This window comes from Eupeodes corollae, chromosome 1, assembly GCF_945859685.1.
Source record: "Eupeodes corollae chromosome 1, idEupCoro1.1, whole genome shotgun sequence".
NCBI classification, from domain to species: domain Eukaryota; kingdom Metazoa; phylum Arthropoda; class Insecta; order Diptera; family Syrphidae; genus Eupeodes; species Eupeodes corollae.
The window spans coordinates 122,067,142-122,090,678 of record NC_079147.1 but is presented as its reverse complement, the minus strand read 5'-3'; the positions used below and the strand labels follow the sequence as shown (position 1 = coordinate 122,090,678).

The window sequence follows — 23,537 nt, the reverse complement described above, 5'->3', positions numbered from 1 at the left end:
ATTCTACAAGCTAAATTGCGAGGATTTTGTTTATAAGGATAACTATGTGTTAGTTGTCCTGTGCATTTCTTATGGGAGCAAGTCATTATGAATGTAGTTGTTATGGAACTTGTTCCCATATTGCTCAACTGCGGAGGAAAAACTATGAGGTTAGCTAAGTTGTTCAAAAAAGTGATCCGTTGCATTCAAAAATTGAAAAATGAATGCAATAATTTAAGAAAAATTCATTTTATGGTTCCTTTTCAGTGTAAACTGTGCTAAAACTAATATTTGTCTGCTTTTGGTCTACAAATACTATGTTTTTTTTAAATTTTTTGATAAAAACAGAACAAATAATGAAGAAAGTATAGGCGCATAGATCTGCAATGCAAACAGGGTCCAATTTGAATTGGTTCCCAGTTTTGACAGATTAACAACGAGGTAAGTTTTTGACAGCGAAAATGAAAAAAAAAGTTTATGTTACAACGTCGTCAACATACAATTCATTTAGCAAGGATTTCCATGCAACAGGATAAGTTTAAAAAAAATATGTTTTATACATATAGTATTGTTTGTTTCAGTTGGTCTTTCTATTTTGGTTCCAAAGCAATTTTAGTTAAGTAGGTCCCATTTTGTTCAAGGTATAAGTTGTGCTGCCCCCAAGAAAACACAAATGGGATGTTTTATATTTGCTAATCTGATCAATTTTTACATTACCATTTCTATATTTTTCAAAATTCACTTGATTAAACCGAATTCAACCCCTAAAGCAAAAAGCACCAACATCTTTGAATTCAAAACAAATTCCTATGTTATTAAAGTAAAGTAAAGCATAAATAATTTTGAATAAAAATAATCCTAGTCATCAAAGAAACAGTAGAATATATACAATATATTGGATGGGCATGAAATTTTTTGTCTGCTAATATTTAATATTTTTTATATTTATCAAAAAGTGAAATATCTGAGTCTAATTTGTAATTTCTTTTCAAAACATTTAAAATAAAGTTTGTTTTTTCATATTGGACATAAAATTCATAACATAAAGTCTATACATTTATCAAAAAGTGAAAGTTTCTTGTCCCTGTAAAAACGAAAAAAAAGCTAACCTAACAAATATATGGGTACTGTGAAAAAAAGAGCGCTTCTTTTAACATCGCCTGAACAAAGTGTAACTAACAACGCTAAAAAACATTTGCAAGCAAAAATGTTTAACAAAACGATGAGTAACAGTAATAGCTCCCACTTAGTACCTCCGGGACCTGTAGCTCCTACAACGCCGTCTTCTTTTGGTTGTTGTTGCGCCTGCTGCTGCTTCTACTGCTGTACCTACCGGCGTCTTTCTATTTGACCAAAAACTGGGAAATATGCTGGATAAAAAGCTGGAAGATGTTGCAAAAAAAGAGGACTTAATACCTATCCACCAGGAAATCGAAAACCTTCGTAATGAGAACCAAATGCTAAGGGAAGACTTAAGTAAAATGAAAAAAAGGCTCGAACTTATTGACAGAACATCTCGTCGTGCGAAGATTATTGTTAGTGGGTTGCATAACCCGAATGCAAAACTGGCTGTGGACGAGTTTCGTGACATCTGTTCCAGAGTTCTCAATACAAATATTCTTGTCACTAAATCTCGTCAATTAAAAACAAAAAAATGGACTGTCATACGTACTCACGATGGAATCTGCACTGCAAGTAAATAATATTATGTCTACGAAAAGAAAGCTTGATTGTACGGACGTATACATCCAAAGAGACTACACTGCCGATGAAAGGGAACAGCGATTCAACATACGGCAATTGGGCAAAAATATCTCCAAATTCGATAAAAAACTTAAGATTCGATTCGGTGAGACTTTCATTTACAGCAATGATAAACCCTACAACTGGAACAATGGTACCTTCGAAGCCAAACAACAGAAAGATGCAGATTTTTTGAGAAACTTAGTGCAGAAGGCGAATTTCCAGTGCAATGTGACTGTAAGGAATATACGTCACCCACCTTTAAATTATTTTGATGCTGCTTCCACGTACAGGAATTCAACATTAGCAACAAGATGTCTCTCAGTTGGTTGCATATAACGTAGCCAATTTAAAAAGTAAGCTTAGTTTTTGTAACTTCTTTACGTATATAAATAAGTTTGATATTTTCTTTTTGTTTGAAACGAATGTATTGGATATTAAAAGAAATGAATTCTCACATTTCTTTGGTGACCATATGTTGTATTGGGAAGATGCAGAAAAGTTTCACAGTGCTGGTCCGCCACAGGTGGATGTTTGTTTGGCTTTAAAAAGGCTCTTCAAAATAGATATAAATTTAAATTCAATAATTTCTCCGGGAATTTTGCTTTATCCGCTAAATTTGGTGATACAAATTTCTACTTCATACCTCGATATTTGAATTGTACAAGGTGGGCGAATGATTTTTTTTGAAGAGTTTTTAGGTGGCATGAGTCCTTCTTGCATTATAGGTGATTTGAATGCTCGAACGGCTGATGGTCAAATTGTCGATGGAAATTTGTTGAATGGTCTTCCAAATATTTCACAAAAGAGAAAATAAAAAGATAAGGTAGTTGATCAGAAAGGTAAAAAATTTTTGAAACTTTTTGAAAATATAGGTGGCGTTATCCTGAATGGAAGGGTACAAGGAGATGAAAATGGTGAATTAACATTTTGTGGTGTAATGGGTAATTCAACCTTCCATTACGGTATATGCTCTTTTGATTTTTTAGGGTTGATTAACAATTTTTCGGTTCAGAGTAAACCATATTCAGATCATATGCCTTTAACTTTAAATTTTTCCCCACCTCTATCAATATCTATAGTAGACAACTTGGCACTTGATAAGAAATTTATTTGGTCCCCCAATATGGCCTCTAGGTACACTGAAGTACTAACCCGTCTATCTAACTGTGAATACATTCAAACAAAGTGAATCTTAGTAAATTAATTAATAAAATAAAAACAGCTGCTGGTGCGTTTAGAAAGAGAAAAAAAAATTGAATGTAAACAGAAATGGTTTGATTTCCAATGCTTGCGTGCAAGGAAAAAATGTTGAAAATGCTTCGGCTCTTTCGTTTGTATAATTTAAACACTTATAAAAGGCAATATGTTGGGAACAGGTTACAATGCTTAAAAATCTGCAAAAGTAAAAAGGTGTTACATCAACATGTAAATATTGAAAAGTTGAACCGTGTAAGGAATTCGAGTGATTGGTGGAAATTGGCAAATAATTTGAAAAGTTCAACACCAAAAAGAAAGAGTAATCTCCAGATTGTTGATTTTTACAATCATTTTAAAACCCTTTTGACACCTCCGGAACATGAAAAAATTTGGTGGGCTATACCTGAGATAACAGATCCTTTCACTCGCCTTTTGAGATGTGGAAGCTATCACATGTACTGCAAAAAGCTAAACTTAAAAAGGCATCAGGCAAGGACAGAATCAGCTATGAGTTTTACAAAAAAGCCCCATCTTGTTTCCTAGAAGAGGTGCTTATTCTGCTTAACAAAATCTTTTTAAGCGGTGAAATTCCACTCTCTTTTCGCAGTTCAATAATTACCCCTTTATTCAAGAAAGGTGATCCAAATTTTTGTGAAAATTATAGAGGTCTTTACCTACTGGACACACTTTACAAAGTATTTACGGAGCTAATCTTAAATAGGATAAACGGCTGGACTGACGATAGTGACATTCTTTGTGAATACCAATCTGGCTTCCGATCTGGATACTCAATGATTGACAACATTTTTAATTTAACAATCATAGTCCATTTAAATCGAAAAAGAAAGAAGAATACATACATATGTTTTTTTTTGTTGATTTTTTATGTGCTTTCGATGTGATACCACGTAATTCGCTTTTCTATAAGCTGTCCTGTCTAGGTTTGTCAACAAAAATAGTAACCATTTTGCAACTACTTTATAAAGAAACAACTTGCCAGGTTTGTGATGGAATCTCTCTTTCTGACTTTTTTGAAGTAAAAGTAGGTGTAAAACAAGGATGTTTACTTAGTCCGATCTTATTTAGCCTCTACCTGAATGACTTGCATTTACATTTACCTGGAGGTGTTCGTGTAGCTGATACAGTTGTGAAAGTGCTCTTATACGCGGATGATCTCGTTATAATCTCTGATTCCCCATCTGAACTTCAACATATGATTGACTCTTTATTCACCTACTGTTTGGTATGGGGTTTAAAAACGAATCTCAACAAATCCAACATTTTAGTGTTCAGAACGGGTAGTAGAATTCCTAGCAATCTCAACTGGAATGATGGTCCAGATCGGATCGAAATCGTGAACGATTACAAGTACCTAAGGGTAACCTTGAATTATAACCTGTCATTCAATAAACATTTAGACTCAAAGCTTATAATGTCTAAAAGTGCAATTATCTTAATGTGGTCCAAATATATTCACAACAAAAATATCAATTTCTCGAATAAGATCAAAATTTTTGATTCCGCCGCCAGATCGATTATGCTATATGGTGCACAAATTTGGGGTTCTAAAAAATATGATCAAGTAGAAAAACTGTTCAGATTCTTCATGAAGCAAATGTTTAAACTACCTAACAACACTCCCAACTATATGTTATATTTGAAAACTGGCTTAAAGACTCAATACCTCCGAACGCTATCTCTTCACTTTGACTATGTCAATAAAGTACTTAAATACCCTAGAACTAAATTACCGAGAATTCTTGCACAAGAAACAATTGTCAAAAAAACGTTTTGGGTTTTAGACTGGCTTAGCTAAGGTGGAGAACTTAATATTGAAATAGACCTGTCCAACGCATCATTCAAGAACCTTCATAAAAATCTATTGATCTCACTAGAAGCTAAAGAAAATGCAAATCACATTGCGGATGCTAAGGGCTCTGAGTTTCATGATATTTATCCTCATTTGAACAATAATATTACCCCTTACTTTATTGATGGAAACTCTCCTCACCTTGTATGTTTAAGTTTTAAAGCTAGAGGTGGTCTATTAAATATTTATGCTAGAGCATTCAAAAATGATACGGATGGTATCTGCTCTATATGTAACATGGATGAAGTAGAAAATACATATCACCTAATTGGTAGATGGCCAATTTATAATAAAATTAGACTCGCCTGTTTTGAAAAAAAAAATCTTTGTCCGTCGAGGAATTTTAAATTGAATTAAATGGTAAAAACTTTTCTTCGCTGTATAACTTTTTAGCTCATTGCATTAGATATAGAACTTGAACTTATGAAAATTGTGATATTAAATTAATGTTATGTTAATTATGTTTATGAAGAAATTAAAATGTAAAGTAAAAATATCTACAAATGAATAGTTTAAAGATTTATTATTAACCTCTGTTATTTTGCGTATTTAATAAAATTTGAATTTATATCGTCAATCTGACAGACAACAAAAATATGTTATGTCAAAATATTGTATTACTACATTATTAAGATTTTAATTACCCTTGTAAAGGTTTATTTTTATATGAATTTGAATAAAATCTTTTCTAATCTAATCTAATCTAATCTATACAATATATAAAAATTACACTATAGCTCAATATAAATAAACAATTTGTTTGAAAAAAAGATTATTTTCTAGATATAGAAATAAATTTAGGCTTCAATTTGACCAACTTTTACAAAAACTTTCGATAATAATGCGTGTTTTTGAGGTTCTTTCTTTTCGGGCGTGTGTATGTATTCACATAAGTATCATAGAGGAAATATATTATCTAGAGTCCCGACTTAATGGGTTTGCTCTCTTTCGGCCTACAAGCTAAATTGGGAGGATTTTGTCCATAAGGATAAGCATGTGTTAGTTGTCCCGTGCATTTCTTACGGGACCAAGCCATTTTGAATGTAGTTGTTATGGAATTTGTGGCCATATTGCTTAACCGCGGGGAAAAAACTATGAGGTGAACTCAGCCGTTCAAAACAGATTTTTATGAAAAGTTTAGCTAAAAAAAGAATAAATCATGCCGAAAGTATAGGCGCACTCTAGAACTGCAATGCGAACGTGGCCCAATTTGAGTTGTACCCAGTTTTGACAGATCAACAGCGAGGTAAGTATTTTGACAATGGAAATTAAAAAGAAAACTAAATACAATTTCTGCGATTTAAATTTTAAATAAATCGAAACAAAAGTGAAAATTAATAAAAACAAAGTAGTTAATAGTACTCCTGATTAACTGTTTTATCTGTATTATATAAATAATTTCATACAAAATGATCCAGAATCGTCAACTATTTCATCGATCTAAAAAGTGCCTTCATCATATCCGAAGAAGTATTTCCCAACGTAACTTGGCTCTAGCTGATAGAGGATTCTTTCAGGATCTCTTTCCAGACACCGCCGCTGGGTAAGTTGTATATTGTTTTGTATGTTTGTAAAAACTATAAGAAATCGTAAAGAATGATATTCTGTTCTTCTTACAACGGTAGTCTGGAAATGACAAAACTTTTCACAAGTACTCCGGCTTTGATCCAGCTGCCGATAGTCTACACGTTGGCAATCTCCTGGTAATAATTGGAATCCTGCATGGCATCGAGAAAGAAACAATCCAATTGCTTGAGTTGGAAAAGCTACGGGTCTTATCGGTGATCCTAGTGGCAAAACAAAAACAGAACGAAATAAACTAGGGTTGTCGGTCATTAAGACAAATTAATTGCTATAGAAAAACACCTTAATAGAATATTCAAGAATCATCAGGATGGACTTTGGGGCAAAAGTAAAAACAAAAATGACCTATCTCCTATTAGGTAACTATAATAGAAACCTAATGCGCTTTAAAATCTTTCTTTTGATAATCTTTCTTTCAGAGTCGTCAACAATGCATCATGGTACGAAAATCTGAATGTAATGGACTTTGTTGCCAATATGGGAAGACACTTTCGAATGGGATCAATGCTCTCAATAACGTCAGTCCAGTCGCGACTTGATAGTGCAGCTGGAATGAGCTTTACTGAATTCACATATCAAATTTTCCAAGCTTATGACTGGTTGCATTTGCTTCAGAAATACAATTGTCGCTTTCAAATGGGAAGCAGTGAACAAATGGGTAACTTAATGACTGGCCACGAACTATCATCAGAGAAGAAAAAAAGAAATCAGTATTTGGATTGACACTTCCTCTTGTGACCAACGAAGGAGAAGACAAGTTCAGAAATGGTATTTGGCTGGACGAAGACAAAATATCGCCATTTGTTTCTTATCAATTCTATTTGAAAATGCCAGATTCTGAAGTCGAGAAGCTTCTTAAGTTGTTCACTTTTAACCCACTAGAATAAATTGCATTTCTCATTGAAGAACACAAAAAATTACCAGAGAAGAGAAAAGCACAAAGAAGAAGTGACGCTTCTAGTCCATGGAGGTGATTTTTAATAAACAAATAAATCACTTCTTTTAGCTATTTAAGTTTTTCTCATTCCAGAGGTATGTCTTAAACAAGACGAAAAAGTCACAGAGGCGCTCTATAAGGGAAATGTTGAAGGACTAGGTGCACTGAATTACAACGAAATCCGATCGTTGACATTTTTTCAGAGCCTGGACTATCCATTCTTGATCTGGCACTAAAAGCTAAATGTTTTACAACAGAAAGTAAGTGAAAAGTGTTATGTTTTTGCTTGAGGTAATTTATTTTAAAATTAAAAATCTTCTTTCAGCTGATACGATGAGAATCATCACAGCTGGAGGGTTCTATATCAAGCAATAGCGAACTCAAAACTTCGCACTAACATCACACTAACTCATCAGCACTAACATCACATACCATTCTATCTATTAGTTCAAAATGTTAAATGTCTCCTTTTTGTTGGCAAGGATGAGCATATGAATAAAAACAATTTGTTTAGCTTATATCCATATTCAATTTAACATTAATTAAAAGTCATTAATAATAACATTGTGTTCTTTTTTGTGATAAAAAAAAAATAATTTGAATCATTAAACATGTAGACTTTCTGGTTTGTTAATCATGTTTATATATTTTTTTAAATACAATGAAATTAATTCAAAAATGTTTTTAAATTCCATTCGGCACTCAACGTTATAATTAGTGACATAATATAAATTCATTTAAGGCTTTTTTAGGCTCACTAAATTCATGAAGTAGTTTTTTTTCCAAAAAAAATGTGATGATTTCCAAATCTACAATATTTTTTTAGTATTTCGCTTAAATTTGTTTCGTACTTTTCATCTTTTAGTACATTGAATAAATAAAAAATAATGTTGAAAAATGGTGTTCTTCAGTTTGAGCACATGTAGCTAAAATCGAAGTTTAGATTCGTAATCAGCATCAAAAATTATCTCAAACGAACTATTTAAAATTTGTACATTACCATTTGTATATTCTTCAAAATTCACTTGATTCAACCGAATTCAATCCCTGAAGCAAAAAGCACCAACATCTTTGAATTCAAAACAAATTCCTTTATTATTAAAGTAAAGTAAATCATAAAAAATTTTGAATAAAAATAATCCTAGTCAACAAAGAAACAGTAAAATATACATTATATACAAAATTACACTATAGCTCAAAATAAATAAACAAGTTGTTTGCAAAAAAGATTATTTTCTAGATAGGTACACATAAAAATAAATCTAGTTTTCAATTTGACCAACTTTTACAAAAACTTTCGATGATAATACGTTTTTGACGTTCTTTCATTTCGGGCGTGTGTATGTATTCACAAAAGTATATTTCATTAAGAAACTAAGGATAGCATCATCTTCTTCAGGTGTGAAGTTGAATTTGATTGTTACTTTATTAGACTTTCTCCAAGTGGTAAATCTATAAAAAAAATAAGAGAAACAACATAGAATAAGAATTTCCAATTGGATTTTTTTGTTATTTACTTTGGTTCCTTTCGTTGAACTTTTATTCGAAGTCGATCATTTGCCGTTCCTCTTTCTTTGTTGGCAGTTTCATAATGGTTGTGGTCATATGGTACATCGTTGGGTTAGTAAGCTTGAGGATCAATTCAGTCACAACGCACAAGCAGAACGTCGGACACATGGTAGTTAGCAAACAATTGAATGCGATACTTGATCGATCCTGGATGGTCCTCCGGCTTGATGATATTGTGTTCGCATTGTCCACAACACTTTCGCTGTGGATAGAGGTTGTTTACGCTGAATTGTCGTGACTATAAAAAAATTAATTTTCATTATATAAGGAAATCTCGAATCGAAGTTGACTTCCTGTTTTTAATATTGACTCTGTGTGAAAATTGATGAATTCAACTCGCCGACTTTGTCAGTAGCTGTGGAAGGACTGATCTGAGTAAGGCGTTAGCGGTCGACTATTGAATGGCAAAACTTGCACTTGCATCATTGACTTGATAGTGTTGTTGCTGATGGTTTTGTTACATTGAATGCGTTTGACTATTGGTAGAGATGGTGACACCTCCACCGTCAACGCCTGTGGCAGCTATAGCCCTTGAGAACTACATACAAACACAATGGGTATCTGTAGTTAAAAACTTTAATATTATTTTGTTAAGAGAAATATAATATACAAAAAACTTCCTGCAAATCAGCGCTTTGTGAGCTTTTACTTCCAGATTTCTTAGGGAAATTGCTTCCTGTATGAGAGTATGTTATTCGCACTATCCAAAATGAAAAGACAGACTATAAAATAAATCGATTATTGTTGCACCTCCTTCACTGCAATTTGACTTACTTTTTATTCAATGAAGTAAACTTGTATATACCCTCTTCATTATAAAGAATTTTAGTCTGAAAATATGGAATTATATTAAAAATCAAAACAATTAACAAAAACTTACTCTTAAAATTCGAAACCTATTGTTTTGTTTTGCAAAATTGATTGTCATTTTTGACAGGTCACAAAAATTCCATAAGTTTCTTTTTAGCCCATTCCTCCATTTTGCTTTTTTTTCTCCACTCACATGTATTCACCGATAGCGAATTTGAGAGAGTTTACCTCGAATTTGAAAGAGTTCACCTCGAATAAAATTTGAGGGTGTTTCAGGTAGGACGGGTACCGGTCGGGACTCTAGATAATATATTTCCTCTATGCCGAATAGTATGAATAGCCAAAAGAATGGCTGAGCTATATTCGTTGATAAGTTGACTTGTCGGACTTGTGTTTCTAGTTGTTCATTTTCTATGGGTAATCGACACAGTTTAGTGATGGGCCGTTTAAAGTGTTTATTTTGTCGGTGCCGGGGTGAACTTCTGCTATTTTTCCCATCATCCAAGTTGTTGGTGGTAGCCGGTCTCCTTTGATGAGCACAATGTCATCAACTTTGATGTTTTCTTCTTTTTGTTTCCATTTGGGAAGTTGTTGCAGCTGCGAAAGGTATTCGGATGACCAGATCTTCCAAAAATCTTGAGTCATTTTTTGTATCAACTGCCATCGAGATCGAAATGTTTTCTTTTCGTCTATAATTGGTTCGGGTACTGCATTAAGAGCAGCTCCTATCAAAAAATGTCCAGGAGTCAGAATTGTGGTGTCATCAACATCGTTTTCGGTTGCCGTAAGTGGTCGAGAGTTTAAACAACCTTCTATTTGTGTCAGCAAGGTTGACGGTTCTGCAAACGTAAGCATTGTTTCACCGATAACTCTTTTTAGATGATATTTTGTCGACTTGACACTTGATTCCCAAGTCCTCCAAAGTGCGGTGATGCGGGTGGTATAAAATGCCATTCGATTTCGTCTTTCACAAGTCTTGATGATGCATCTTCTTCATGACGATTGATGATTTTTTGCATTTGTTTTTGGATTTCCTAGTTGGCCCCAACAAATGTGGTACCATTGTCACTATAGAAATGCGAGCAAAGACTCTTCTTGAAGTAAATCGTTTTAATGCAGCAATGAATGATGCTGTGGTAAGGTCACTCACAAGTTCAATATGGATAGCTTTGGTAGCGAAGCAAACAAATATGGCGATATAACCCTTTGTCGATCGGTTTCCTCGCCCCTTCCAGATTAGTATTTGTATTGGTCAAGCATAATCAACACCTGTGTGTGTAAACTCCGAATTTTGTATTCGGCCGCCAAGAACAAGGATATTGTCTTAGTTTAAAAGTGCGTTTAAGGAGAGTACTTTACTCCTTTTGCTGATGTTCTTTCCACTTCGTAGGCATTTTAGTTCTTCGGAATATACCTTTTCTTGAATATATAGTATAATTCCTTTTGTCGCGATGTTCAACTCCTGAACTGTTAAAACACCAGTTTTAATTGAATTGTTTAGTTTCTTTCTTCTGCCTACAATAAGCAGCTACTCTTATTAACTAACAGTAGTTAGAGAATCTTTTGGTGATGTCACTAGTTTCCTCTGCTGCAATTGTTAGGACTTTTCTTGTTTCAGGAATATCAATCACTGTATTCGTTTGTTGTTCTTGTGAGGGCCAATAATCTGAATTGAATTGCAGCAATCAGGTCCAAACCACCATATCTGATTGCTGGACATTTGTTCTGGGAAACAGCCTCTTGAACCAAAATCAGCTGGATTGTCGGATGTTCGTACATGCCTCCAGCAAGTTGTGTCTGTTGCCTCTTGTATTTCTGAAACTCGGTTTGCAACAAATGTCTTCCAAGTAGATGGACATTTTTGGATCCAAGCCAATGTGATAGTGGAATCTGTCCAGGCAAATATTTTTTCCACTTGTGAGCCAAAGGTTTTCAAAGTTTCTGACAGTAGTTTTGACAGCAGATGACAGCACATAGCTCTAGTTTCGGAAGAGGAAGTTTCTTTTTAATTGGTGCTATTTTTGTTTTTGCAGTTAAGAGTGTTGTAGCAAAATAACCAGTTGGTAGAGCCACCCTTGCATAGACCACTGCTGCATATGCTGCTTCGGATGCATCACAGTATCCATGAAGCTCAAAATGTTGGTTCCTTATAGTTTCTATCCACCTTGGGATTCTGATGTCTTTAACTGTTATTAAATTCCTTTTCAACTTGTTCCATTGTTTTTGAAGTTCTATCAGAAGTTGGTCATCCCAGTTGATTTCAAATTTCCGAATGCGCTGCATTAGGATTTTTGCGCTAACAGTCACAATGGCCAACCAGCCAAGGGGGTCAAACAGTTTGGCTATTTCGGATAAATTTTTCGTTTTGTGAGCATGGTATCCACGCTTGTGTCCAAGCTGACCTTGAACTGGAAAGTGTCATTTAAAGGATTCTAGTGGAATCCCAAAGTTTTTATTGTCTCTTCCTTCATGACGTCTGTTTTCTGTTGATTTTGCAATTCCAGGGGTATATGTTAAAGCAGTTTTTTGTTGTTAGCAGCCCATTTTCGGAGATGAAAGCCTGCACCACTTAACATTTCATTAAGTTGCTCTTGAGCTTTTCTGCACTCTGCCATCGTATTCCCTCCGGACATAACAGTCATGTTTGACTATTTCTGCAGCGATAGGATACTTCTGTTGTTCGTCTTCAGCTAGTTGTTGAAGAGTCTTAATGGCTGAGTATGGAGCAGATGCCGTTCCATAAGTGACAGTAGTGAGCTTAATCTCTTTAATGGGTCGATCATTAGAACTCCTCCACAAAATTCTTTGATAGTCTTGGTGGTCTTCGTGTAGTTTGATTTGGCAGTACATCTTTTCTATGTCAGAAGTAAACACGTACTTATGTTTCCTCCATCTCATCAGAATTGTTGTAATGTCGTCTTGTAGTTTTGGGCCAACTAACATTAGTTGGTTTAGGCTCACTCCTGTGGTCGATTTTGCCGACCCATCAAATACAACTCTTAGTTTTGTTGTTGTACTTGTAGGTTTAATGACGGCATGATGAGGCATGAAGAAAATATTCTCTCGGTTGGGATTGTTATAGACAACTTTTTTAATGTGCCCCAGCTCTAGAAACTCATTTATATTTATTACTTGTGTATATTTAAGTTTAAGATTCTGGTTCTTGTTCAATTGAGTTTCTTATTGACGGAATTTCGCTATTGCTCGATTTTTGGATTCGCCTAGTTGCATAGTTTGTAATGTTTCTTGGTTGAATGGGATTTTGACAACGTATCTCCCATTTGGTTTTCGATAATGTGTTTCCTTTTAAAATTGTTCAAATTGTTTGTCTTCATTTTTCTGAATTTTTGGTTGGGAAACTTCTTCTAGCTCCCAAAATTTTTCAAGTTCATCGACTGAAATCTGTGTTACTAGTCCAGTGATACTATATTTGTTAGTTTCTTCATTTGAAGTTCGCCCAGATATTAACTAACCTAGCTGTGATTTCAAGTTGTCTTGTAAGTTTGGGAAGTACAAGAGCTTCTAATCCGAGACTAAATTCTGATGTAAAGTGAGGCCTTATTTTGACATTGACCTTGTTTTTTGCGGTTCCTGCATTTGTTGTACCCAAGCCACTTACTTCAACAGAAACATTTTGTCTTTTTAGTTTAAGTGTTTGTGCTATGGATTCAGTTATCAATGACGCCTGTGATCCAGGGTCAATCAGTGCACGTATTGTTATACTGCGGCGAAGTCCGTCTTCATTGTTTATTTGTAATATGGCTGTTGCAATTATAACATTTTGGTCCTGCTCAATGTGGTTAACTTGTCTAGTTGTTTTTATCACGTCTTTTTGAGCTGAGTCTGTTTGTTTGTTTTGGGGGAATCGCTCAGCCCAATCCATATGTAGAAATGAATGATGCTTTTTGTTGTAATGATGGCAATTTCTTTTGCTAAGGCATTGTAATTACTTGTCTTGTCATAAGCAGTTCAAGCAGAGCTTAGCTTGTTTGGAAAGCTGCCATCTTTCTTTTTGTGTCGCACTTAAGAATTTTGACATGTGTATATATAACATGTTCACCTTTGCAAATGGGGCATTGAAGGTTTTTGGTATCGATGTGAAAGTTGCGAAGTGTATGTTTCGGTTCATCAAAAGATTTGTTTTGCTTCTTTGTGGGAGCAAGGACATCAAGGGCTTGGTAACGCCTTTCTAGAAAAAATTGTCATTTTGTTTGGTTCTGCTAGCCCTTGTTCGAACAGGTTTCTGCTTTCGGTATCAAGCATTTTAGTCGTCATGCGTACTATAATTGGGTCCCATGATGTGGTATCGAAACCCATGTTTTTGAGTGCTGCCAGTCCTTCTTTGATGGCATCAAAAATGTTTTTGATCGACGTTGCTGATGGAATGTTACTGGGCTGTCCAGCCATAAACATCTTTTCTAGATGAATAGATACAATCTTTCTTTCGTTATTGTAACGATTTTTTAAGATTTCGCACGCACTATTGTAGTGCTCTCCCTCTAGTTGTGTCTTCAGATATTCCATTTTTTCTGATGTCTTGAGGCTACTTCTATTGTGTATGATTGTGGAGAAAAGATCATAAAATGGTTGCCATTCTAAGAAATTTCCTTCAGCCTCGGAAGCATTGATTCGGGTTTCGCTTCTTTTGGCTTGTTATAATTGTTGCCATTGACTAAATTGGATGCTGTTTGGTGAAGCAACCTATTAATATTCTGTTTTACACCCTTATACTCGTTGGTTGCCACATACGGTACCTTTAGATCTTCCTCCGATGCATTTGCAATAAAGTTTTCATGCAGATCGGTCATGTTTTTAAGTTGTTCAAGTAACATTTTTTGTTGGTACTCATATATTTCCTTGGAGTAGTCATCGAAAGTTTGCTCAAATTCTTCCAAGTTCACAACTATGGTGGTGACTTTAAGCCTTAGTTTTTTCAACTTTTGCATCTGAAGAACATATGCACTGTCTTTGGGTTTTTCTTCACTTTCATTCCTTTTTTCCAGTTCTGGGATAATTGCATCTAATTTTTTCCTTAGTTCTTCGTACACCGATTTCACTCGGTTATATGTATCCCTTTGCATATAAGGAGTGTCATTCTTTACTGTAGACACTATTTTTTGATGGTTTGAGTCAAACTCAGACCATAGTGCACTTAGACGTTGGAGTCTTTCTTCTTTGTATCTGAGGGTTTTCCTTGACGCACTGCCCTTACCAACATTTCTGTTCAATGTTACGATATCTTCAGCCAAGGTTTTTTGCTTGGTTACAATAATGAAAACGTCAGTTTCGTCCAACATGATTGTAGCACTTTTTTTTTGTATGTATTGTTTTTATTTATTTAATTTATTCGTTGCGTAGTTTTATTTTCGTATAATAGCTTCACTTGTATTTGGTCGTAATTTGTAGGTAATTTTTCTCGATTTATATAACTTTTTTTTTTAAATTTGTTATTTAAAATACATACCAATGTCAGAAGCCTTGGTAACGCTTCACTGTTTCTTCTTCTCGAAGGACCAATGTAAATTCGACAATTTGTAAATTAAACTCCTTACCACTGGTGGGGGGAAGTAAAAATGACGAACTGGTAGGTTGCCGTTTTAATAGCAAGTTAAGTTTATTATTATGAATTTCCTAGTTTTATCCAAAATAAATGCTTACTGAACTACATATTTTAAAATAAATAAATACTGACAAAACATGAATATGATACAATACAGACACCTAGGATTACTGCTCCCATCAGCAGTAGTACCTTCGCTATGTTTCTCGGCATTGCTTGTTATCTATTGTTTTTTGTCACGATCATGACTGGCTATTTAAATTCCTTTAAAAAGGTCATGTCTCTGTAGTGTATTTAGTATTTTTTAGTATTTAGTATTTATTTATTTATTCATCAATCAGACAAAAATATCTTACAGACTACTTGAAAATAACTTACATAAATAAAAATAAATATATTTGAGTATGTACATAGTATTTTGCTTATTTCAAAAATTAATTATAAAATGACGTTATAGATTACATTTAAGGGTAGAGGGATTACTATGAAAGTTAAAATCAAAAACAAGAGAAATACTATTAACTTCACGGACACAGCTAGTTACTGGCTCATTTTTGGCATAATTTGTCCCATGATCGCTTTCAAAATATTATTTACAAACAATACAGTTTACATTTTTCTACGGTTTTCGAGTGACTGAATATCAATTAGCTTACATCTAATTGAATAAGAGGGCATTTCAATATTCAAACCAAGTTTCCAAATAACGAACCTAGTGAACTTTTTCTGAACATTTTCAATTGTAGTAGAATTAATGTTGTAATGAGGGTTCCATTAACACATCCATACTCTAAAATAGATCTGACATAAGCATTATACAGGCGATTTAGAGTATAGCGATCAGTAAAATCAGATGAATTACGTTTTATGAAACCAAGCATGATGTTAGATATGGCAATGATGTATTCGATATGTTTTATAAACTTAAATTTAAAATCGAATATAATTCCCAATTTTTTTTTTCAAAAACTCTTTTTAGAATATTATTGTTTATTTTGTAGTCGAAATTGATTGAATAGGCAATACGCGAAAAAGTAAAACACTGACATTTGGAGACATTCAAAAACAAATCATTAAAGGTGCACCAATAAGTTAAACAATCAAGATCGTCTTGGAGTAGGTGGCAGTCGCGAGAGGATCTAATGCTTTTAAAGAATTTCAGATCGTCCGCAAAAAGAAGGCGGTGTGAGTTTTTAAAAACGTCAGGCATGTCATTAATAAAAATCAAGAACAATAACGGTCCAAGATGCCTACATTGCGGTACGCCCGAGGTTACCAAAAAAGGAGAAGATTGAATGTTATCTATGGAAACAATTCGATTTCATTTCGTTAAGTAGGAAGAAAGCCATAGCAGAGTGAAAACATGCGCTTTTAAGTTTAGATATTAGTATCAAATGATTCACTCTATCGAACGCTTTGGCAAAATCTGTGTAGACGACATCAACCTGAATACCTTCTTCTAGTTTATTGAGGACATAATTTGAAAATAGAACTAGATTAGTTTAGGTGGATCTTCCCCCCTTAAACCCATGTTGGTAAGGCGATATTATTTCTTTGAATCAAAAAGATAATTTATCGTATACAATCTTTTCAAAAAGTTTAGGTATCGCTGAGAGTTTGCAGATCGGGCGATAGTTTGATATTTAATGTTTAGAACCCGACTTGTGTATTGGACTAATGAAGGATTTCATCCACTCAGAATGAAATTCTCCTTTAGAAGAGAATTATTAAAAAGGTTCAGAAATAGCAAAGGCACATTTTTTAAAAATAACTGCAGGAATTTCATCTGGACCAGCACTTTTATCGCAGCTTAAGCTACGTAATGCATTTTCAACTTCATTTGCACTTATATTCAAAAATCCAATACTTAATGGAGCTTCGGAATTAATTGTTTGTAAAGGATATCTCTTTGTAGACGTATAATTCGATTGAAAATAAGCTAAAAAAACGGGAGCGGCTCGAAATGCTGTATTTTAAAATACTGTATGGCTAAAATTCTGTATGATACAATTTCTTTCGTTTTGTTTTTATTAATTTAAAGACTTATGATTCATCATATGTTTTTGTTCAAGGGAAGTATATTAGAACATTATGCCAATGAAAAAATATGTATTCTTTATAAAGGTAATCTGTTTTTTTCAACATGCTGTAAATTGGCTGACAAATAAAAATCCTTTTGCGCACTTTTTTACATTATCAAAACGATTTTTATTTGTCAACCTATTTACAGCATTTTAAGATACAGTATTTTGATCATACAGTATTTTGTACATAAAGTATTTTGAAATACAGTATTTTGAGATACAGTATTTTAAATACAGTATTATGATAAATACAGGATTACGAACCCAACCCATCATTATCAAAAAGCGCACTTTTTTACATTATCAAAACGATTTTTATTTGTCAGACTATTTACAGCATTTTAAAATACAGAATTTTGGTATACAGAATTTTGAGGTACAGTATTTTGTACGTTATGATCATAAAAATCCTACAACGGTTATCTCAAAAATTATTAAAAAAAAGAAAAAGTGAAAAAAATTAAAACAAAAAGAAAAGGAAAAGTTAATTAAAATAAAAAAAATTAAATCAATACCTATTAATTTATCCTAAAGCCAACAACAACTACCATGGTGCACTACTGCTGGGACGTCCGAAATTGAAGGTTGGTAAGTCTTATCCTTTAATTGTTCATTTATACTCTGGTTTTATTTAATTTTTTTATTTGATTAAACTTTTCTTTGGTCTATAAATTAAATATCTTTATTTTTATAGACATACTTACCGTTATAATTATTAAATTAATTAATTATTAAACCTGAAAAATAGAAGTTAAACATTTAAAAATTTTACTTACCTTGAAACTATAACACCGTGTAATTAATTCATAATAAAAAAAAGAAAGTTAAATATTTTAAAATTACTTACCTTAAAACTAAACTAATTATTACATTTTTTTACATACGGTTAAAATTGCATATTTTATAATTTGTCTTCCCTTAAAACTAAGACTAAATAAGATCAATAATTAATTTTTTTTATATACTCACCCTACCTGAACAAGAGAAGTTACAATATTTTAAATATAACTTACCTTAAAACTATGACTAAGTGTATATGTATGTACATTAGATCTTTTTAGATTGCTTTAATAAAGTAGGTAACCATTTTATTTTATAACGTAGTTGAAAAAATTAATAAACCCAAAAAGGTTGTTTCCTTTTTCGATCCTGTTGGTGGAGGTTCACTTTTGTTAAAATACTTGATTTTCTTTATTTCAGCATGGTGACACTGTCGGCCTTATACCATCCCACAGAGGTGGAGGTGATGGAAAAATAAGAGGGTAAGGTATACTCACGTAGGGGATGCAAGTTTGAGTAAAGAGACTACTGCAGTGAAATAGAGGTTGCAGTAGTCAAGGTGGTATCTTCTAAATACATGGACGGCCAATCCTCTGAGGGTCCCCTCATATAGCTGGACATTTTGGGTCCTCATCTTTTTCTTTTCTCGATTTTATTTGGTAGTCTAGAAATCGTAACACATTCCAGTACAGCGGTAGCAAGAGCCCCCCCTCCAGCTTGCTCGTGTTTTGCTTTGCATGCACTACATCTTGCACCCACCGCACCTTTTTTTATTTATTTATTAAAAGCACTTTATTTTTTTTTTCAAAAGAAAATCAAGTCGGTACCGCGTCGCGTGATGAATATTTTTAAATTGAATTGTTGTTGCTTGTTTCATTGGTTCTTCATGTTCTTTTTCAATGAAAAAAGAGGTTTGACAAATTTACGGCCGTACAAGCTTTCGAACGTACTACATACATACTTAAACAAATTGATTTAGATTCTAGGAATTGAGAAATTTAAGACATTTTGGTTTGACAAATCGATCCGATAACAATAACTTGCAATAGAAAGTTAAAAATAAAATATACGTTTTGTTTGACTAATCGGGAAGAGCTTTTCACATGAAATAACTTTTATTGTGGAAGCAGAAAATTGTAAACACGTTATTTATTGTATAGAAAATTGACCTTTCGTTTTATAACAGGATTTCAGAGGTTAAGTTACATATATTGTATAAGTTTGAATAATAATACAGCATCCACCGCTCAGATAAGCTTGGAATTACTTCTTGGGAGTAAAATCATGGAACCATCTGGCTGTATTTGAAAACTGAAGTTTGATGGCGAGCACAGATTTCCTTCAGAATCTCGAAGATACTGTAAAAAAAATGATCATTAATTTTTCAATGCAAACAGTCTAAGCTTCTTTTATAATTTTACTGTTTATTTTTTATTATTATTTGATTCAAACATACTTACTTGAAATATTAAATTATGTAGAGAAGAAAATTTGTTTGCTATCCTTTTCTTTTCCGTTAGAATTAGGGATCGTTCACTAAGCAACTTTTCTTTTCTCCGACGCACTTCTTGAACTTCACCTTCAAGGGAAAGTATAGTATCTAATTTTCGCTTTCGACAATTTTGTGCTGCAACTTTGTTCTTGCCTCTTCGTCTAATGTCGCGTATTAAAGACAATTGATTTTCATTTAGGTCATATTTTGATAAACGTTCATTAAATTCATCCATTGGTAGATTTATTATGTCTGGAACAGGAATGGGAACATGCAGATTTCGAGCTCTTTTTTCATCTCGAGTTAAGTGGCAATTAAATTCAAAACTTGTACAGTCCAAGTTATCTCGAACGAAACCTACTTGAAAAATAGGAATGCGTTTTTTGCAAAGTAAATAATTATAAAAAAGAAGTACAGAAATAGAACTTAATATTTGAAATTACCTGAATTGCTTTCATTTCCAATAGGAGCATCATGTTCCTCAAAATTTAGAAACGCAGAATTTACTAGTGCATCACAATCAAGGAATGATTCTTGCGAATTCAAAATCTGCATTTTGGAATACACTATTGTATTTTGTGTTGCTTCTTCATGCAAACATCGCCTTCCAAACATATGATATTTCTTTTGAACAGCTGATGTATGACGTGAAATAAAATTTCGAGTATTCGAACTATAGTCATATTGGTCAGTAAAATATCTCCGACCATTTTCACGATCTGAACCGGTTCCTTTATCCCAGTCACCTTCTGATGCTGTTTGAACTTTTTCCGATCTTAAGGAACTTACTGCACTAACAGAAGTAACATCTAAGCAACCTGGTCCAGTATTTGAAGTAAATTCTAACTTATCCTGTTTTTGAATTGATTCAAAATTTGAATCATCTATTGTTAAATTTGCACCTTGAAGATGTATTGTGGACCCTGAAATAATCATTATATAAATTTTCGTTGTTAAGGCACTTACACTAAAGTGATTTTAAGAGACACGTCTAAAAAAGGAAGTAACTTAAGACTACATAAATTGTATTTTGAATACAAGGGGTTTATCAAAAGGATACCTAAGAAAAACAAAAACATTGTACCTACTTCCTTTTTGTTTTGAAAAAAGTATTTTGTTATATGCATTGACAATCGGCTAACCGGCAACAGTTATAAAATTTAAATTTCAATTGGTATTTGTTTTTATTATTGCTCTATACATAATACATAAATAAATAAACAAAAATATGTCTCTTTATTGTCTCCCTCCAATTATAGCTACGTTTCTATACATTGTTCTATATTTTGTATTATTAAATTGTCTCCAAATTTCCCCTAATTAAAATTCCCCACGAACCATGCAGATTTAATTCATTGATGTTTGCCCAGTTGTCGCTTCGTTCGTTCCTCTTCATGATAGTACTATTCCATTCCATATACAAAGGTATCAGCATATTCAGAAAAATGTGTTTCCGTCCGGAAATTAGCAAAATAAATTTTTAGAGATAACTAAATGTGCAACTTAACTATATTTTCTCAAAAAAAATTCTTTGTGTGATTTCCGATCGATCGTTATATAATCTTCATTTCTATTCAAAGGGAAACACCGTCAAATGTCGATTTAAAAACTTTTCCTGATCGACTTCAATGATAGCTATAAAGAGGATGAAGAATATGACCCAGAAGAAGACTCCAAAACTTACCCGTATAACTTACTAGCCGACCCGTGCTCGCGTTGCTTCGCAAATTGTAATCACGAACATTTTTTTTAATATAAATTTCTCAATAGGACTGAGCATATTTTCTACAATAATATTAATTTTAATTTATGTGTGTGTATATACGTACCGTATCTAACTAGATTTCACACTTGAAAAAAGAAGAGTTTGTTCATCTTTGTGCATATTATAATTATTTTTTTTTATTTTAAAGCCTCCGGATATAGGTACAAAATTTTCAGTTATTTTACTGCGAGGAAGAAGTATGTATTGGTTGCTTTTTGAGCCTACCCTGTAAATAAGCAACATAAAGCTGACCATGAGAGAAGACATTTTCCCTAAGGTCGACTCCAATCAATTTAAACGATTGACCCTGAGAATTGTAAATTGTCATACAAAAGCATGGTTTAATGGGAAATTGAACACGTTTAAATTAAAAACGGAGATCTGTAAGCCGCACGTGAAAACAAACAAAACCATTTCAATTTTTTAGTTAAAAACAGAATTCTTTTATTCATACCTACTAGGTATTACCTAGAAAGGTTTTTTTGCAACCGAAAAATATAGTTTGCGGTGAAAAAAAACGAATTTGTGTTTTCTTTCAAGTTTCTCATACATCTATAGGTATGCGTGTGTAAATATCCATTTATTTATTCATCTGCTCATGTTCAGTGCAATGCAACTGACTTAACCTATCCACATTTGTGTGCTCTTTTTCTCGACGTCATTGTAAATACCTTCTTCGAGTTATTTGTAAAGAAAATTTTAACAAAATACAAAATTGGTAATTCAAGCTATTATAATAGAACTTTTTTATTTTTGAATTGGAAGAAATATAATCTATTCACTTCCTCGAACCCGAAAAATAAAAAGATCTAATTTTTCTTTAGATAAATCGGCATTTTATGTGCACTGTAGTTAATTAAATGTCCATAGTAACTTAAAAAAAAGAGTCCACACTGCTCAGCGATGTGACGATAGAATTAGAGAAACAAAAAAATAATTTGTGTGTGTAGGTTAGTTGATAAACTATACAATATAGAAAAATATTTAGGTAGGTAGGTAAGAGACAAAACGTAACTATTAAATGGAACACATATTAAGAGAGAAAGAGCATGGAAAGAAACGAAAATTAAAAATGTTGGAATGGTAATAAAATGAAACAAAGCAGCGACCTCGCGATTGTGATGGAATCTAATTTCCTGGATAAAATAAATTCAAAAAGTTTATAATTTTATAATTTGTTTTTATTTATTTCTCAGGTTGTGTGTTTAACTTAGAAGTGATTTTAGGCTTAAAATTTGTGCAATAATTTTGACTTTATGAAGCAATGCTAATCTTTGTCGATTATTGGATAGGTTTTAAGATATGAGTGGTTGTATAAGTCAAATAATGAAAAAAAAAATGGACAACAAATGTAAAATTAATAATATTTAAGTTTGACAAATAATTAATGACAAAAATTAAAGACATAAACACTCTCATAACAATATAGAAAATAATAAAATATATTTCAAATAAATTGGTTGACTACTTTCTGAGATCGTTCGTAACAAACATTAAAATTTCGCTTTTATATCATAGTATACATATATCTAGATGAGGAAATACATTCCTTAGGAACACTCGTTCTTAATCTCCAATCAAGCGAAACTACATAAACTAAACTTTTTCAACGTATGTATACAAATGCGTTGAAAAAGTTTTTCTAATAGAAAATACATGTACCTACTCTTTCTGGACCGTTTCTTCGACTTGTACTAAGTATTTATTCTTTTATATAGGCGAAGGCAAGTAAAATATGTGTGAAACAACCTTATTCGTAAAGAATAATATTTTAAAATCACATATACAAAGGTACCAAGATAATACGTCCTGATAGACACTTTAAAATAGATTGTTGATTAATTATAGCATATAAATGTATACCAAATGTATTAATTTGAATAATTGATAGTAATGTAATTACAATTTTGTCAAAATAATGCGCTCCTGCGGGCTCATGCACAGTTAAAATAATTTAAAAAAAAAAACTGTTTTAAGATTCAAAATTTACCCGAAAAATAAGTTTGTCTTAAAAAATTAATATGCCATTTTATAAATTAGAAAACCCTTGAATTTAATTTTTTTTTTGAAAATCATTAAGGTTTTTTTTTATTAATTTTGTATACAGGGTGTCCCGTTAGTAATAGATAACCCTTAAATGCCGCATAGCTGACTTTATGACCTG

The 23,537-nt window shown here is 32.8% G+C and overlaps 1 protein-coding gene and 1 pseudogene across 2 annotated transcripts in view; one reads left to right on the top strand and one right to left on the bottom strand.

Moving 5' to 3' along the window:
- The first annotated feature begins 1,656 nt into the window (after positions 1–1,656).
- LOC129943467 (tyrosine--tRNA ligase, mitochondrial-like) lies at positions 1,657–7,822 on the top strand (annotated as a pseudogene).
- Positions 7,823–19,229: 11,407 nt separating this feature from the next.
- Positions 19,230–23,537, bottom strand: part of LOC129938514 (segmentation protein cap'n'collar-like) — a 177,804-nt gene continuing 173,496 nt past the window's right edge. Inside the window, exons 4-6 of one of the 2 annotated variants that reach the window (XM_056046134.1) lie at positions 20,052–20,531; positions 19,577–19,968; positions 19,230–19,474 (exon numbers count right to left, since the gene is read on the bottom strand). In XM_056046134.1, the coding sequence (XP_055902109.1) occupies positions 19,364–19,474; positions 19,577–19,968; positions 20,052–20,531 (983 nt within the window). In that variant the 3' untranslated portion in view covers positions 19,230–19,363. The remainder of the gene's footprint in view (positions 19,475–19,576; positions 19,969–20,051; positions 20,532–23,537) is intronic. The other variant, XM_056046135.1, reaches the window with a different exon arrangement.